General features: G+C 39.5%; 2 protein-coding genes across 6 annotated transcripts in view; one reads left to right on the top strand and one right to left on the bottom strand.

The window, feature by feature from the left end:
• The window catches only part of A1CF (APOBEC1 complementation factor), an 88,621-nt gene that overhangs the window by 17,727 nt on the left and 52,839 nt on the right, over positions 1 to 18,055 (top strand). For 3 of the 5 annotated variants that reach the window (XM_008270124.4, XM_002718366.5, XM_008270123.4), the window contains one exon: positions 11,706 to 11,850. The exons of the other annotated variants lie outside the window; for them this stretch is intronic. In XM_008270124.4, coding sequence (XP_008268346.1) covers positions 11,752 to 11,850 — 99 coding nt within the window. In that variant the 5' untranslated portion in view covers positions 11,706 to 11,751. The remainder of the gene's footprint in view (positions 1 to 11,705; positions 11,851 to 18,055) is intronic. 5 annotated transcript variants of the gene reach the window in all.
• The window catches only part of ASAH2 (N-acylsphingosine amidohydrolase 2), a 204,278-nt gene continuing 203,358 nt past the window's right edge, over positions 17,136 to 18,055 (bottom strand). The window contains exon 23 of the mRNA XM_051823908.2: positions 17,136 to 17,400. Coding sequence (XP_051679868.2) covers positions 17,292 to 17,400 — 109 coding nt within the window. The 3' untranslated portion in view covers positions 17,136 to 17,291. The remainder of the gene's footprint in view (positions 17,401 to 18,055) is intronic.

Raw genomic sequence — 18,055 nt, 5'->3', positions numbered from 1 at the left:
AAATTTTATCGTTATTAGCTTATTCAGATTTGTAACTTATCCTTAAAGCAATTTTTCAAATTTATATTTTTAAGTAATTATCCGCTAAACCTCTACTTTCTAAATTTTTGGTAAAAACATTTTTTTAGAAAGTCTCGGAATCTGTGGTTGTATCCACTTTTTCCTTTTGTTTTTGAAATATATTTTCTCCCTTTTATCTTGTCAGGATTGCTAGCAATATGCTAATATATTTTTTACATTTAAATTTTTTTAAAAAATTATAGAAAACTTATTTAATAAATATAAATTTTGAAAGTACTACTTTTGGATTATAGTGGTTCTTCCCCCCATAACCACCCTCCCACCTGCAAACCATCCCATCTCCTATTCCCTCTCCCATTCTTCATTAAGATTCATTTTTAATTATCTGTATATACAGAAGATCAACTCTACTAAGTAAAGATTTCAACAGTTGCACTCACAGATACACAAAATATAAAGTACTGTTTGAGTACTAATTTTATCGTTAATTTGCATAGTACAACACATTAAGGACAGAGGTCCTACATGGGGAGCAAGTGCACAATGACTCCTGTTGTTCATTTAACAATTGACACTCTTATTTATGACATCAGTGATCACCCGAGGCTCTTGTCATGAGCTGCCAAGGCCATGGAAGCCTCTTGAGTTCACATACTCTAACATTATTTAGATGAGGCCAAAGTCAAAGTAGAAATTCTCTCCTCCCTTCAGAGAAAGGTACCTCCTTCTTTAATGGCCCCTTCTTTCTACCAGGACCTCACTCACAGAGATCTTTCATTTAGGCCATTTTTTGCCACAGTGTGTTGGCTTTCCATGCCTGAAATGCTCGCATGGGCTTTTTAGCCAGATCCAAATGCCTCAAGGGCTGATTCTGAGGCCAGAGTGCTGTTTAGGGCATTTGTCATTCTATGAGTCTGTTGTGTGGCCTGCTTTCCATGTTGGATTGTTCTCTCCTTTTAATTCTATTAATTATTATTAGCAGACATTGGTCTTATTTATGTGATCCATTTGATCCTATCCTTATGATCAGTTATGAACTTAAACTGATCACTTTAGTAAGATGGCATTGGTACCTGCCAATGTAAAGGGATTTGGAGTCCCATGGCAAGTTTTTAGCTTTACCCTTAGGGTAAAGTACCTTAGGGGTAAGTACCTTAGGGGTAAGTCTGAGGGAGTATGTGCCAAATTGTACATCTCCTCCCTCTCTTATTTCCACTCTTATTTTTTAACAGGGATCAATCTTCAAATGGATTTAAACACCTTGGAATAATTCTGTGTTAAGAGTTCAACCAATGGTATTAAGTAGAAAAAGAAAATACTAAAAAGAATAAAATAGTAAGCTGTTCCTTGGCAGTCAGGACAAGGGTTAATCAAGTCACTGCTTCTCATAGTGTCAATTTCACTTCTACAGGTTTCCTTTTAGGTGCTCAGTTAGTTGTCAGAGATCAGGGAGAACATGTAATATTTGTCCCTTTGGGACTGGCTTATTTGACTCAGCATGATGTTTTCCAGACTCCTCCATTTTGTTGCAAATGACCGGATTTCATTTTTTTTTACCACTGTATAGTATTCTATAGAGTACATATCTCATAATTTCTTTATCTAGTCTTCCGTTGATGGACATTTAGGTTGATTCCATGTCTTAGCTATTGTGAATTGAGCTGCAATAAACATTGAGGTGCAGATAGCTCTTTTATTTGCCAATATAATTTCCTTTGGGTAAATTCCGAGGAGTGCAATGGCTGCGTTGTGTGGTAGGACTATATTCAGATTTCTGAGCTATCTCCAAACTGTCTTCCATAGTGGCTTTACCAGTTTAATATGCCAATGTATTAATCTTTTCAATCAGGTCTTACATTGACCAAGACTATAGATTTTTGCTCTATTAACACTGTTTATCTTTTATTCCTTCTCTTTTCTTTTAGTCCATTTTATTCGTTTCCTAGCTTCTTTAGGTGAATGCTTATTTTCAGTTTTTTTGTTTTCTAATAAATAGCAGCAATTTCTTCAGAATGGAATCTTTGTCTAAAGACTTATTTATTTGAAAGGCAGAGAAAGAGAGAGAGGGAGAGAGAGAGAGAGAGATACAGCTTCCATCCACTGGTTCATTCCCCAAAGGCCAGCAACAACCAGGTCTGGGCCAGGCTGAAGCCAGGAGGCTGGAACTCCATCATAATCTCACACATGGGTGGTAGGGACCCAAATACTTAGACCATTATCTGTTGCCCTCCCAGGCACAGCTGCAGAAAGCTGTATAGGAAGTGGACTGGCTGGACTCTAACTAGCACTCTGATATGCAATGCCAGCATTGCAACCAGCAGCTTAACTCTCTGTAACACTAGGCCCTGAAAACAGAATCTTGAACACATCTCATAATGAAAGGATATATTTTCATGAACATTGATTTATTATTATTAATGCAATTTTAGCTTTTAAAACATATAAGTAAGAGTTACATATAAAAGAAAGCTAAAAACAAATAAGAATTAGGAAAAGTAATTTGCTAATCCACCATCCAGAGGTAACCAATTAGCTTACTATAATGCAGGTCTTTATGACTGTAAAAATTAGCACAAAGGAAATAAAACCACATATTGTTTTGTAACCAGCCTTTTATACTTGATTATACTCCACAAATATTTTTCTAAGTTATTATATGTTCCATCAGAATATCAGTTACATTAACTGTACTATACCACTATTTATTCAAATGCCTTCTTATCACTATATATTTTGGTTTGGTTAGTTTTGTCTAATTTTCATTAACTAACATTATATAACAGATGAAAATACGCATAATCTCACAATCATAAGGACTTTTCCCAGCAAGAAGTGAAAAAAGCATAAATAAAATAACTAGATCAATTATTAAGGCATTAGGAAAGAACATATACAATACATTTAAAACTGCATTTCCCTCTCCTTGACAATTGCTAGAAAGGACAATGACCAATGAGAAATTCACAGATGATAGCTAAGGTCAGTCGATGAACACAGCTTATAAGGAGCAAGAAAGCGATCTTTACTGAGCACTTTCTGAATGCCAACCACTGTGCTCTCACATCCATTATTTACATAGTCCTTTTAAAACAGCAACAATTTCAAGTAGCAACATTCCCATTTTTGTTTTTTTAAAGATTTATTTCATTTATTTGAAAGAGTTACAGACACACATACACACACACACACACACACACACGGGGGGGGGGGTGGCGAGAGAGAGATCCTTCATCAGCTTATTAACTCCCCAAGTGGCCACAACAGCAGGGACCAGGTCAAGCCAAAGTCAGGAGCCAGGAGCTTCTTCTGGGTCACTCACATTGGTGCAGGAGCCCAAGGACTTGGGCCACCTTCCAAAGCTTTCCCAGAAGCGTTAGCAGAGAGCTGGACAATGGAGCTCAGGGAGCTTGGAAATGGAGCAGCCAGGATTCACACCAGTGTGCACATGGGAGGCCGGCATTGCAGGCGGCGGCTTTATCTGCATGTCACAGGTCTGGCCCATCCCACTCTTGTTTTTAGAATAGGAAACCAGGTTTAGAAGAGCTAAATAGTCATAGTGGCAGAACTCAGTTTAAATGCATGCTTGCCCTTCTCTAAGAATACGTAATCATCCACAGAGGAGGATGTTGTCCATAGTTGCAAAGAAATTAATATAATACTCTGAACAGCTTGAATTTCATTAAGTCTTATCAAAGTGCAAATTGTTCCAATTTTAGTATATATGCTGCCAAAGCAAGCACTCAAAGAGCAAATCAGTGCAACCCAAATCAATGCATCATTGATTACTAATACCATAGTAACCCAGCTAGTTCTGGTTAATAGAGGTTCTTTTGGGTTTGCTTGTTTTTGAGATACACACACACGCGCGCGGTTTAAAGTATGTCACATATCGCAACTTTGATGACTTTGAAGTAGGCAGACATACATCTATATTTTAGAATTGCAGATACACTACATAGTTTCTAGTAATTTCACTCTGTTTCATGATACATGGCTCAATGAACAGCTATCACATTAATTCACTGCCAAAATAAACTTAAGAGCAATCATAAAACATTTTTCCAAGGTGAATATTAGAGCTGAATTATATTTCTTTTATGAAACAATGCAAGGTAATATTTACTGAACATCATTAGACAAATGCATGAACTGCGGTCATTAATCCTTCACAAACCATTTCAGTGTTATCTGGAACTTTTGAGAAAGTTAAAGGCCGAAATTCAGGCCGAAACCACTTGTAGCTCTGCCTGTTACACTGGAGTTATGTCCAGTCCACATCATGCAATGTCAGGGAACAGCAAAGCATTGGGCAAAGACCGGATTCTTGGAGAGGTCCCCATGCAAGTGAGTCCCATAGGGCCCCCACTCAGCTACAGAACACCTATCCTCAGCTTACAAGGTCACAAACGGTCTTCATCCTCATTTGGTTTCATTATCCAATCTCTTGTGAAAATCATATTAAAGAAATAAAATAGTAAATATAATCATAACAGCTCCTCTATTTTCCAACTCCATGTTGTTTACCACAGTGCTAGGTAAACAGCAGATACTAAATTAGTATTTGCTGATCCTTTTGTTAAAGCTGAGGATAATTACTTCCTTTAGTTTTTAACCAAAAAGACTTTTAATTCCCTATTTTCATCTCCTATTTGTTCTCTGCCTCATTCACAGTCACCATGTCTGCTTTTGCCTCTCCAAGCTATTCTTTGTTGACTCTTTAATGTGCTTTCCTGTCATGAGCTTCTCTTACTTTTCCTCATGTTGCTCCTAACTTACCATTTTGAGAGACTTTTTAAAACAAAATGAAATTTATTTTCCCACCATCTTTGCTTTCCTAGCTTCCAGCCCATGCTCCTCCAGGGAAATTTCCTACCATTGCCCTAACTTCGGGCAAATCTAGATAAATATCACTTAAACATTTCTCCTAGTTTTCTTTCTACAACTTGATTCCTGAAATGGGACTGATGACTGATTTTTCTACACAAAGTGTATGTGTTTGTTCTTTCTAGATCAGGTTATAATTACACAGCTTCATGTACTATCCATCTAACAGGTCTAGATATGGAGAAGTCAGAATTCACCCGAGACACACACACATACTTGCTCCTCTCTTCCAACTCTCTTATCATCTGTTTCATTGCCACCTCCCCTGAACCATGACCCTTGGGCACAGGAGGTCATCAGGGCCAGGCACCGTAGCTCTGACCTTGCCCCACAGTGAATTCTGGAAATTTCTATTGAGCAGCCTAAGTCAAGTGATGAGATATGTTCATTTCTGTCCCTCCTTGACTTTTAGGAAGGCAGCAATCTTCAACCCCGAATTTAGGTCCCTCTTTTGATAAAATGGACACTGACATTGCAACTATAAAACCAGATAAGCAGACAGAAGAAAAGTGTATTCAAATACCAACTTCAGTTTTCAATCTCTTTTTACCCTAAAATTTCTAGTATTCTTGTCTCTGAAAGAAATATAATGACATATTCATAAATACAGAGAAACCACAAAGATCAGTTTCTTGCATAAATCAAGTTCATACCAGCCTAGAGCTTTTGTAAAGTGATGGGGGAAAAAAAACACAGTAAGTATTAGGACATTAGATTTATGTTAGTTTTACTTCTGATTGAATTCAAGTCACTGTAATTTACCAAATCACTGATCTGAAATCTCTTGCCTGTCTCCCAAGGATCTATTGAGCACCAGCCTAATGTCAGATTAAACCTTCTGGGCAAAGAAAGATGAGTAGGCGATCATCCCTAACTCAGAAAGCCCACAGTTTAGTGAGACTGATAAACATGAAAGCAGGTCATTGACATACTATATGCAGGAATGTGCAGGCTTTCTTGGCAGCATTGGAGGAGGTGACATTTTTTGTCACCTATGGAGGTTGTCATAGAAAGCATCACAGAGCAGACAACATTTCAATCAAGTCAGGAGGGATTTCTAATGTGATAAAGTCGGAAGACAAGGGAAGAAAAAGGCATGCCAACCACACAGCCTGAGAGTGACAGAAGATAAATTAACTCCCAGAGTCATGATATGTGAATGACACTGCAAAGGACATCTACAATCTAATCCTGAAGGGACAATTGTCATTCCAAGGGCTCGAGACTTTATCCTTTCCACACTGGTTTTGAAACTCTCATGGAATTAGATAGAGATTAATAATCACAATAAAAGTATATAACAGCTAACATTCATCGGACAGTTACTAAATGCCAGGAACCAAATCTTTTAAATGTGTGTTAATATTTAATCTTCAAAAGAACTCTATAAAGCAGAGGGAATTTCTGGTTTCTCATATTAGTCCCTCCTTCGCTCGTTTTTAAGAATGAATATGAGGCAGCAAGAAAAGGGAGGGCCAGCGCCGCGGCTCACTAGGCTAATCCTCCACCTGCGGCACCGGCACACCGGGTTCTAGTCCTGGTCGGGGCGCCAGATTCTGTCCTGGTTGCCCCTCTTCCAGGCCAGCTCTCTGCTGTGGCCCGGGAGTGCAGTGGAGGTTGGCCCAGGTGCTTGGGCCCTGCACCCCATGGGAGACCAGGATAAGTACCTGGCTCCTGCCATCGGATCAGCGTGGTGCGCTGGCCGCAGTGTGCCGGCCGCGGTGGCCATTGGAGGGTGAACCAATGGCAAAAGGAAGACCTTTCTCTCTGTCTCTCTCTCTCACTGTCCACTCTGCCTGTCAATAAATAAATAAATAAATAAATAAAAAGAAAAAAAAAAAAGAAAAGGGAAGCACCTAGACGAGGAAGTGCTGACATCTCCGACGCCTTTCTGGGGTCATGGTGCTGTTCCTCCACTCTGCCCCTCCAACACGACTCATCAGCAAGAACATTCAGTCATGTTGGAGCACTTGCCACATGCTACATCTAAAAGAAACGCTTCCCAGGGGTTTTATCAGGTCATCTTCACAACATCATCATCCACAACACACTTGTTACCCCAGTTCACAGATGGGGAAACAGATGCTTAGAAAGGGCTTATGAACATTTCCTCCCTACAATACTAACCATAGACTCCCTTCACCCAGCTTCCATTCCTTAGCCCTTTCTTGGCTCATTCTCATCTAGACAAAGTGCCATTCCATGAATCTTAGAGCAGAATTCCCAGATAGAGTTGAGTTGCTTAGTGATTATATTGCCTCCCTCTTTTTCCTGTTTTATATACATATGCTTAATGTTAATTTGCCATTCATTATATTACAGGACGTCTTTCAAAGTCCTTTCAATACTCTGGTCATGTAAAATTCACAGTGATCTGGAGAGAAATAATGTTGTTGCCTCAGTTGAAGATACTGAGACAGATAGGCTAAGGAACTTGCCCAGAGCACACAGTAAGAGATCTGAGGCCACAGAGCCCAGTCCCAGGATCCGCTTTCCTAGACAGGCTCTATTCCATCTGACTTAGTAGGATTTGCTGTAACTGATCGCTTGCTTGTTCTCAAAATCCTGTCTTGATTTGATTCCAAACTACCTCACTTTCCTATTTCTCCTCCTATCTTTTTGCTGTTTTCTCAATCTCCTTTGCAATTCCTCCTTACCTCCCTGGTTTCCAGAAGCTACAGTGCCCCCAAAGACCAGTCCTGGACCTACTTTACTTAGTCTTTAAATGATCTCATCCAGCGTCACAGCTGAAATATCATCTCTCCACGGATAGTGTCCATGTCAATAGCGCTGCCTGAAACTATCCCATGAAATTCACATTCCTACATTGTAGCTACCTGACAACTCAACTTTGCCAGGTGGATGTTTAAAAGGCAACTCAAAAGCAACATGACCAAAACAGCTGAAGTGCTTCTGCCACAAAACTGCTACTCCTCAACCCCATTCTTCTGGTTACCTAAGTTAAAAACTTGGTGTCTCCCTGGATGCCTATTTTCTTCCCACACAACACACCCAATCATCCTGTAATATCGCCAAGATTTGCCACTTTTTACTATCACCACTGTCAACACTAGTACAAGCCACTGCCATCTTTTACCTGGGTGTAGCAGTGACTTCTGTCTCCCTGCTTGACTTTCCCAACTCTACACACTCAAGTGAATTCAATGAGACAAGGAAGGCAAACTTGAGGGGGTACAAAAAATTCAATGATCAAGACAAAGGATATTTTCATTGAAACAATCAAAGCCAATGCAATAACTGCAGAATGAACAGCAAGGTTTTACATGAAAACAAGATCAGCCCTGTGTTTGCATTATTTACCTCTTTTGCCTCATCCTGGTCTCTGCCCTACATCCCCCTCCCTCCCATGTTTTCTCAACAATCAGAACGATTCTGTTAAAAACCTGAGTACAATACTGTAAGACTCTGGCTTCCCAAGCCATGGTCCTTACTGTGATGACAAGATGCTCCGTGATCCAAGCAGCCATTCTCTCCCTAACCTCTACTCTCAGTTCTCATTCATTCCCACACAAGTTGCCACCTCAGTTCTTACTCTTGCCTAGTGCCCTAACTACAATGTCCTACTCCAACCACTTCCCTCACTTCATCCTGGTCCCTTCCCACACTTACTTTCTCAGTATCATATGAACTGTTTACCAACCACAAACACATCTCATGGTCCTCTTCCATTATTTATCTTCTCCTCAGGAAGCATCAGAAGCACACTGTATTTTACTTATGGATCTTGTTTATTGCCTCTGACAGCCACTACAAAGCCATGCAATTTTTGTGGAGAAAGGGCCTTTTTTACTTTCTGCTTCATTCCCTCATCTCAAAAATTCTCAAAAGATAGTAAATATTGAAGTAATTTTTAATTAATACTTGATAAATACTCATGAGTGCTTTCCTCTAGCTTCAAGGGTCTTAATGCCTATTTTTCATTGGGTATGAATTCTGTCAGCTCAGTAAATGCCACTGGGAACTCTTCTCTTTCAAAATGCAGTAGTCGCAGTTCTGGAGATTTGACAGGAACTAAATTAGGAAATATATTGCAAAACCTTTATTTTAAATTGACGAAGTTTTTAAAGAAAAGTTTGACTTGCTTGAAAAAATATTTATCTAGGATTCAAGTTCACCCCTTAAATTGGGTCAACATTGGTAGGGGGAGTTGTTTTTGAGAATTAAGAAATTGAAGATCAACTTTCTTGTATAAAATTCTGAGTTTTATTTCTATGCGTGATTTACCTTGACTTGCAATTATGTTGGGATGTTATTCAGATTTTCTCAGTAAATTCAGAGTGAACTCATATTTGATCCAAAGACCATCCTGATGTCAAAATACCTTTCATCTCCTTTATTAATTATTAACCAAAACTAAAGGTACCTTTTACAAACAGAAATGCATTTCACCATAAATTGTTAACTTTTTCATGGAAAAGATGAAGTTCTGCATAGAGCAAATCTACGGGTTGGTCAAAAGACTACAGACTTTGCCTTCCAAGAGCTGGAAGACATACATCAATAACCCCATCAGATGCCATCCACAGCCTCCCAGCTCTTGTGGGTTTAATTCAGCACAGTGTGAAAGTTTGAGAATGTTCTGACCCAAAGACAATTGTAGTAACGATTGGAACAAATGCAAAAATTAGAAGTTGTCTTACAGGCCAATTTTCTTTATAAATCTTTTGTATATATTTATCTATTTTAGAGGATGTACACTGTTTCATAGAGATTTCTATGACTATGTTCACCATAGGACTGCAGACTCAATACAGGCTTCACTTTGCCCCTATGTCTCATAGGAAAAGTATTTATACTTTCAATGTGTCAGTGAATCCCTACCTGGATTGCTTTATATATATCAAAACATCACTATCACAGAGAAACTTTCTAAGGTGTCTTAGTCAAGATATCAAGTCTGGCTTTTTTAAAAATCCACTGGATTTTGCTAACTATAGACAATAAAATTGGTAACAGTAAATTTGTAGGTTGCTTGTAAAACAATGCCCAAAAGCTGAGCAGGGAGGGAGTGGAGTCGGCATGCAGATAACACTAATCAAATTTGTTCTTGAAACTACAAATGAATGTAAATTAACTTGACCTGGGTCAGGAGCAAGCAAGCATTATCAGAAAGGTCAAAGGCAAGAATGGTCATGATTTTATATATATAAATACAGGATGACATGCTTCGATCCCTAGAACAGCAATTGAGTATTCTCTCTGGAATTTCTTATTTTTACTTTTATTTTATAAATTATATCGAAAACATTATTATCTAACTGAGGCTTGTAAATTAGCTTAGGAATTTTTTTAAGTTCTATTACTTTAGAAATAGAATACCTGTTGCTGTCATTATTGATAACAGTAATATGAATACTACTTTTAATTGTACTAGTATTATTGCTATTACTACTATTACTAAATTGCAGTAATTTTAGTAACAGAAAAACTTTCATGCTGCATTTTTCTGAAATGATCATATCAGCTTCACTTTTCCTTGGTTTCCCAAATTACTGGCCTACTCATTCTGAATCTTTATATGACAATGACAAACTGAGTAGAAAATCTCAACTCATATGACCCAAAATTTTCAAAAGGATCTTTAGTCAAATGCAGTAGAGTTGGATTTGATTTGAACATTTCCTCGGTCCTGGTTGGCAGAGCAGAGCAATCAAAGAGGAAACCAGCAGAGAACCTTCACTGAGTCACTCACCTGCAAACCAGCCACTCAGCATGCAGCCCTTGAGATCCTTTGGGGCCTCCACCACTACAGGTTGTAACCTTCCAGATGGCCATAACCCTTGGGTGGGAACCTGTGGATTTAAGTAACCATCACATTTAGTTCATGTTACCACATCAGAAAGTATAGACAATAAACTATTTCAATTATGTATCCACATCTACCAGGGGTGGGGACCTTTTTTCTACCGAGGGTCATCTGGATATTTATAATATCATTTGTGGGTCATACAAAATTATCAACTTAAAAACTAGCCTGTTACAGATTTACTGAATTCCCAGTCCCACCTGTAGTTGCCTTGGTGGGGCCAGACCAAATGATCTTGTGGACCTTGTACAGCCTGCAGGCTGGACACACCCCATCCAACACAAACATGAACCTTTGTTAACTTCCATCATTTCTTTGGGTTTACGAAGAATTTCATGCACTCTGCTGATTGGTGGATGGATGTAGCATATTATCTTTGTGACAGCAGACCCTTCCAGTATTCCCATTCAAAAGAGTCCATTTTTTCCCCAAATCTACATAGATTTGTTAACATATAGTAGTTTGCATGATGACTTCTGCATATCTGACATCAGCACACCCTGTACTAGAAATTTATCTTGGGAGAATAAGTAGAAAGAAGTGTTAGGTAACACATAAAATAGGTAAATGAAGGTTAATCTCAGAGACACTGGATGCATTCTCTTAGCTGTTAGACTTAGTGATGGTGTTTTTTCACGTCTGTAATGACCATCCTTTTTATTCCTTTAATTGTCATGGTTGTTTGGGGGCATTTGTTGTCATCCTGAAATAACTGTGTTGAGACTTACAGATCTGCATTCTAATTAGGGAATGGCTATTATTTGTTTTTTACTTCTAAATTTCAACTAAAGTTGAAAAAATTTTTTAAATTTTTTTAATGAGTACATTTAACCAGCCTTGTTTGTGTATGGCTGTAGCTCTACTCTTCATAATTCATTTATAGAGATTGTTTTCTAAAGATGACCTTCACAAAAAGGACAAGTTTGGATTTGTTAATATTAATTTACTTAATTTATCTTAAATTTGGTTTCAGTGAGCAACCCTAATTAAACCTGATTTTTTGCTGATAATCACTCTCAATGGAATCAAATCACAAATCCGGGGATGGATTGAGCGGCACCCAGAAGGAAGCAGCCCTCCGCGCACTGATCCAGCGTACAGGATATAGCTTGGTCCAGGTAGGAAATTCTTGTCACACCTGCCGAGACTCACCACTGAGATCAGAGTGACGGGGCTCTTAGTGGTCCTAAGACGCAGAATGTGAGCAGTCAGTTGTGTAACGCTTTAGATGAGCCGCCCCTTTCCAAAAGAAGGAAATCACACCTGCTGGTGATGTTCTTTCTACTCTGGGTTGTCCATTCAAACTGAATTTGCCATTTGAAAACAGAATTAGAGACTACCACGATTCTGAAAGGTCGTTTTAGGCAGCTGGAATGTATCAGGAATATGGCAGAGAGCAAACTGCTTAGCACCAGCGTTCGTTTCCAGAAACACTAGGAAATACAGGGATGTCAGCCTAAGTACTCAGTCTAAGTATTATCTCAGCAACCTGACTCATCCAGTCTAGAAAATATAATACTAACCTCTGTCTACATTTAGCATTTGAAAAGGAAAAAACTTAAAATGGTCTAATTACAGGTGTTGGTGTTCAGGAACTACCTACATATTAGTATTTCCTTATGAGACTATCATTCAGAGTACTTAGGCTGCATTAAGAGGAAAACTGGTGTTAAAAACATAAATTACTTATTTTAAGCAATAGTGTTGTTCTTTTTATAGCCAAAGTATTTTAATTCCTCAGCTATTGTAATTCACCCACATATTTCTCCAACTTAACCAAATCCAGGCACTATTATGAATACAAAGGTCATAAATGATTAACATTAAAATGTATAACAGTGTCCTTTTATTAGATGTTACTTTGTCAGACTGCTGCAAAATGAACACTTTTCAATTAATCCTATAAATCATGGCATGGTTTGTTAAACATAATACAATACTTGAAGTTATTTATATTCTTCATCCTAATGAAACATATTTTTTAGGTTTTCATTGATTTATTTATTTGAAAGGCAAAGTATCAGAGAGAGAGAGAGAGAGAGAAAGAGGGGGGTGTGGGTGGGGGAGAGAGATCTTCCATCCACTGGTTCAATCCCCAAATGGCGGCAACAGCCAGGGCTTGGCCAACCCAAAGCCAGAAGGCAGAAACTCCATCAGGGTCTCACAGGGGCCCAAGTACCTGAATCATCCCGTGCCTTCCCAGCAGGAAGCTGATCAGAAGCAGAGCAGCCAGGGCATGAATGGGCTCTCTCATATGCTGGTGTCCCAAGCAGTGCCTTAACCCACTGTACCACATTTTATTTTATTTTAAGATTTATTTATTTTCCTTGAATGTCAGAGTTACACACAGAGTAAAAGAGAGATAGGGAGAGAGAGAGGTCTTCCATCTGATGGTTCACTCCCCAGTTGGCCACAATGGCAGGAGCTGCGCTGATCCGAAGCCAGGAGCCAAGAGCTTCTTCTGGGTCTCCCCGGCGGGTGCAGGGGCCCGAGGACTTGGGCCATCTTCTACTGCTTTCCCAGGCCATAGCAGAAAGCTGGATTAGAAGTGGAGCAGCCAAGACATGGACCTGTGCCCATATAGGATGCAGGCACTGCAGGCAGTGGCTTTACCTGCTATGGCACAGCGCTGGCCCCCCATTTAGGCATTTTAAAGATTTCAGTATATTTCTATTATTTCATGGCTTACTTTTTTTAAAGTCTCATTTAAGTCAAAAGAGGTTTAGTGGCTTTCTAAATACTTAATAGGAGTCAAATTAATTTAGGATCATTAATAAATTTTTAAATGATTTCATCTCCAAAATTAATGGATTTCAAAATAAAAGTTTGAGAAATTTCTATGCATCCTTATACTCCCAAAGCAGTATTTAATAATTCATAGAGAAAATTCTACAGGACTTGAAGTCCATAAAACTAATATACTGGGGCTGGTGCCGTGGCATAGCAGGTAAAGCCGCTGCCTGCAGTGCCCACATCCCATTTGGGCACCGGTTCAAGTCCCAGCTGCTCCACTTCTAATCCAGCTCTCTGCTATGGCCTGGGAAAGCAGTAGAAGATGGCCCAGGTCCTCAGGCCCCTGCACCCACGTGGGAGACCTGGAAGAAGCTCCTGGCTCCTGGCTTCAGATTGGCGCAGCTCTGGCTGTTGTGGCCAACTGGGGAGTGAACCAGTGGCTGGGAGACCTTTCTCTCTCTCTCTCTGCCTCTCCTTCTCTCTCTGTGTATCACTGACTTTCAAATAAAAATTAAAAAATATTTTAAAAACCTAATATACTTAAAAATTAATTTTCTTGTGTATCTGCTCAGGCACAATTTTGAAAAGATTTTTTTTGACATAAAACTTTTATAATTATAAAAAAGTTTTAAAATCATTTTTGTGCATTTCTTAGAGTCTGAAATTTTCATGCAAATGCAATGGTAATGAAAAGCATTTTAACCCTTCTAAGAAGCAGTCTGTCAAATGTTTGTATATAAGAATGTTCCTGTTTGCTAATGACCTACAATGTACTGACAGAAATATGCATAAACCTATCTAGTATAACATTTATAACATCTTACTGTCATAAATCTCAATCAATAAAAATGGAAGAATTGAGTTGTGAATGTATAATTATTACATTAATAAGCAGAACTTACAGGAAATAATCCCAAAACAATATAAATTATCAATTAATTTTATTCTAGATACTGATTCTTCATTTTCCTCCAGATGAAATTCAGGGCAATCTCATGACTTTCTTGGTAACTTTCAGAAGATAAATGATTCTTCACTGAAAAATTAATAGTTTTAGTCCAGAATAAGAATGAAAACATAACAATATCCAGAGGTAGAGCCACTACCCGTTCCCAAGTTAGAGGGCGGTTTCTGTTGTCCTGCTTCAATGCTTCACTCTTGCTACCCCACTGTGCCAACTACAATTACTGACTGAGGATTGAAGCAGAGGGAGGGATAGAGGCAAGGCAGGGGCAAGCGTTATACCCAGGGCTTGGGACACTGCTGGGGATACCATATCCCCTATTACTGTACCTCAGTTTCAATCTCAGTTCAACATCTGATTCCAAAAGGTGATGATTCAAGCCACTGGGTCCCTGCCACCCACATGGGAGACCCAGGCTGAGTTCTAAGCTCCTGGCTCTGACCTGGCCCAGTCCTAGCTGTTTCAGGCATTTTGGGAGTGAACGAGCGGATGGAAGATCTTTCTGTCTCTGTCCCTCTGCCTTTCAAATAAACTGCAGATTAAATTTTAAAATTTTCATAAAAAGCAGAGAGGAAGAAGGAAAATACTTACTTGACTTCTAGTGCTGGGCTCTCTGGGCCAGACAGCTATTTAAAGCTTTGGGGGTGCTTTGTAGGGTCAGAGACATCCTTCATTGTTCCACTGTGGTCTCTCACCTAGCTGGTTTACTTGGCCTAGCCTCCTCCTGCATAGCTCTTTTTGATGCTGGAGACAGCTTTCTTGGAGAGGATAACTGCCAATTGCTACTTTTTTTATTTTTTATTTTTTTATTTAATGAACATAAATTTCCAAAGTACAGCTTATGGATTACAATAGCTTCCCACCCCCCATAACTTCCCTCCCATCCACAACGCTCCCCTCTCCCACTCCCTCTCCCCTTCCATTCACATCAAGATTGATTTGTTCCCTAGAAATGCCCAGACATTCTCCATCCATAAAATCCAAAAGTACAGCTGACACAAAGAGTCACCTCTCCTGCCAACACGTAAGCAGCAGGCCACCCTGTAGCTCACGGTAGGCATTGCAGGAGTGAGTTACACACCAGCCTAGTGTGTTCTCCAAATGCAGGAAGTGCATACCAAGCTCTCTAATTGGTTTCCCTACTGCTCTGCCCCGATCTATGAAACCTGAGCAGCACCTCCCAGTTCCTGCCTCTTAGGAGAAACTAGGAATCCCCATGCAACAGGATGTCATTTTGTAGTTTCCAGGGCTTGTGCTCAGACTCTCCAGTCTCCCTAAGCTCAACTCTTGTGAGGAAGTTAAAAATGGGAAACAAACAAAAAACCCAAAAATTGTGTCCTGCTACCTCCTGGTCCACTAGGTGCTCTAGTAGCTTGGTTGACTATCTAAATGACAGACTCAGAGTCCAGTTGCATTTTTTTTTATTTGACAGATAGAGTTAGACAGTGAGAGAGAGAGAGAGACAGAGAGAAAGGTCTTCCTTCCACTGGTTCACCCCCCAAATGGCCACCACAGCTGGCGCTGTGCCGATCTGAAGCCAGGAGCCAGGTGCTTCTTCCTGGTCTTCTATGCAGGTGTAGGGGCCCAAGCACTTGGGCCATCCTCCACTGTCTTCCCCAGCCACAGCAGAGAGCTGGACTGGAAGAGGAGCAACCAGAACTAGAACCCGGCACCCATATGGGATGCCAGTGCTGCAGCCGGAGGATTAACCAAGTGAGCCACAGCACCGGCCCCCCAGTTGCATCTTAAAATCCTGTTACAAATGAGACAACATTCAGTCACTAAGAGTGATCATTTTAAAAAACTCTACAGTTTTTCAAAGTGGCCAGTGCTGTGACCCATAGGGTTAAACCACCATCTGCAGCTCCAGTATTCTATATGGGCACCAGTTCATGACCTGGCTGCTCCACTTCTGGTCTAGCTCCCTGCTAATGTGCCTGGGAAAGCAGTGAAGGATTGCCCAAGTGCTTGGGCCCCTACACCCACATTGGAGACCTGCAGGAAGTTCCTGGCTCTTGGCTTCAGCCTGGCCAAGCCCTGGCCATTGTGGCTATTTGGGGAGAGAACCAGCAGATAGAAGATCTCCTCCCCTCCGCCCTGTTTCTCTCTCTTGCTGTATTTCTGACTTTTAAATAAATAAATAAATCTTTTTAAAAAACCAACTCTGCAGGACAGAAAACCATAACATAATACTAATATATCTGTGGATAGAGCTTGCAAATATTCTATTTTTAAAAAGAGCCTCAAATATCAAAGCAGATAATTTTGCTCCATTGTAAAACCTAATGCTATGATTTAGGAACATTGGTATAATAGAAAAGAGAAAAGCAGTATGTTAGCTCTCGCGTTAATAGTAATCACTATGATAACAAAAAATAATAAACATGCATCAGGAACTTATATTCTAATTGCTTGTGTATATTATTTCACTTAATTCTTACTACAGCACCACAAGGTAGCTACCATGATCACCCCTCAGTTATCTGGCGAGGAAAGTAAGGGAAAAGACATTAGAACATGCCAGATTCAAAGGCTAGGATTCCACTGCTATTGGCCAAAATTTCAGGTCAGATTTAGAGCACAGGAATTATTATATTGTGATCTTTAAGACCGTAATTGTAGAAGTTAGTATGCAAGGGCATGCAACAATTAAATTTTTAAAAAACTTATTTTTATTTATTTGAAAGGCAGAAAGAGAGAGAGAGAGAGAGAGAGAGAGAAAATGAGGGAGAGAAATTTCCCATCCTCTGGTTCACTCCTCAAATGGCTGCAATGGTCTGGGCTGTGCCAGGAGCCAGGAGCTTCATCCAGGTCTCTCACATGGCTCTTGAACCTTCTTCGACTGCCTTCCCAGGCAGATTATCAGGAAGCTGGATTAGAAGCAGAGCAGCCAGGACTTAAGAAGTACTCCATTGTAGGGTGCCAGCAGAGCAGGTGGTGCCTTATCCCACACTGTACCACAATGCCAGCCCTGCAAAAATAAATAAATAAATAAATAAAAATTAAAAAAAATAAAAAATAAAATTTGTCAAAGCCTAAACTTTGTAATATGTGTCAACTTTAATATTTGTTAGAAGAATGACTAGTGGATCAGAGGAATTCTGGTAAAAATAGAAACCTAAGATTCCAAAAGCTATTTATCTAAACCTAAAACTTCAATTAAAATGCAAGCACATATATGATTTAATCATTATTAATGACTTAGAAAATCTCTCTTGATCTGGTCTACAAAGTGTGGAAAATCTCCCAAGATTTCAAATTAGAAGGCCTATAATCTAACCTGACTCTTGCCATACACAAATTGGTATGATTTTTCAATAAGGCCCTTAACCACTCTAGGCCTTCACCTCTTGGCCATACCCTACTCCATTAACCATGATTCTGTCATGGGTCAGCAAACAAGAGCAGACCAGGTATATGTCAGCAACGGCCTCAAACTCTTTGTAACTTAGGGAAAATCCTTTAGTCTTTTTGATATCCTAATACTTCAGTAGTCTCATTCTAGATGGTAAGAACAATTAGCATGGTTATCTTTTTTTTTAAAAAAAAGGAAGTAATATTAAGTATACTTTTTAAAACATTTCTGTTCAAAACTAAAGATCAAGAAGCCTCTCAATACAATTTGA

This window comes from Oryctolagus cuniculus, chromosome 15, assembly GCF_964237555.1.
Source record: "Oryctolagus cuniculus chromosome 15, mOryCun1.1, whole genome shotgun sequence".
Lineage (NCBI taxonomy): Eukaryota > Metazoa > Chordata > Mammalia > Lagomorpha > Leporidae > Oryctolagus > Oryctolagus cuniculus.
This window is presented reverse-complemented; position numbering and strand designations above follow the sequence as displayed.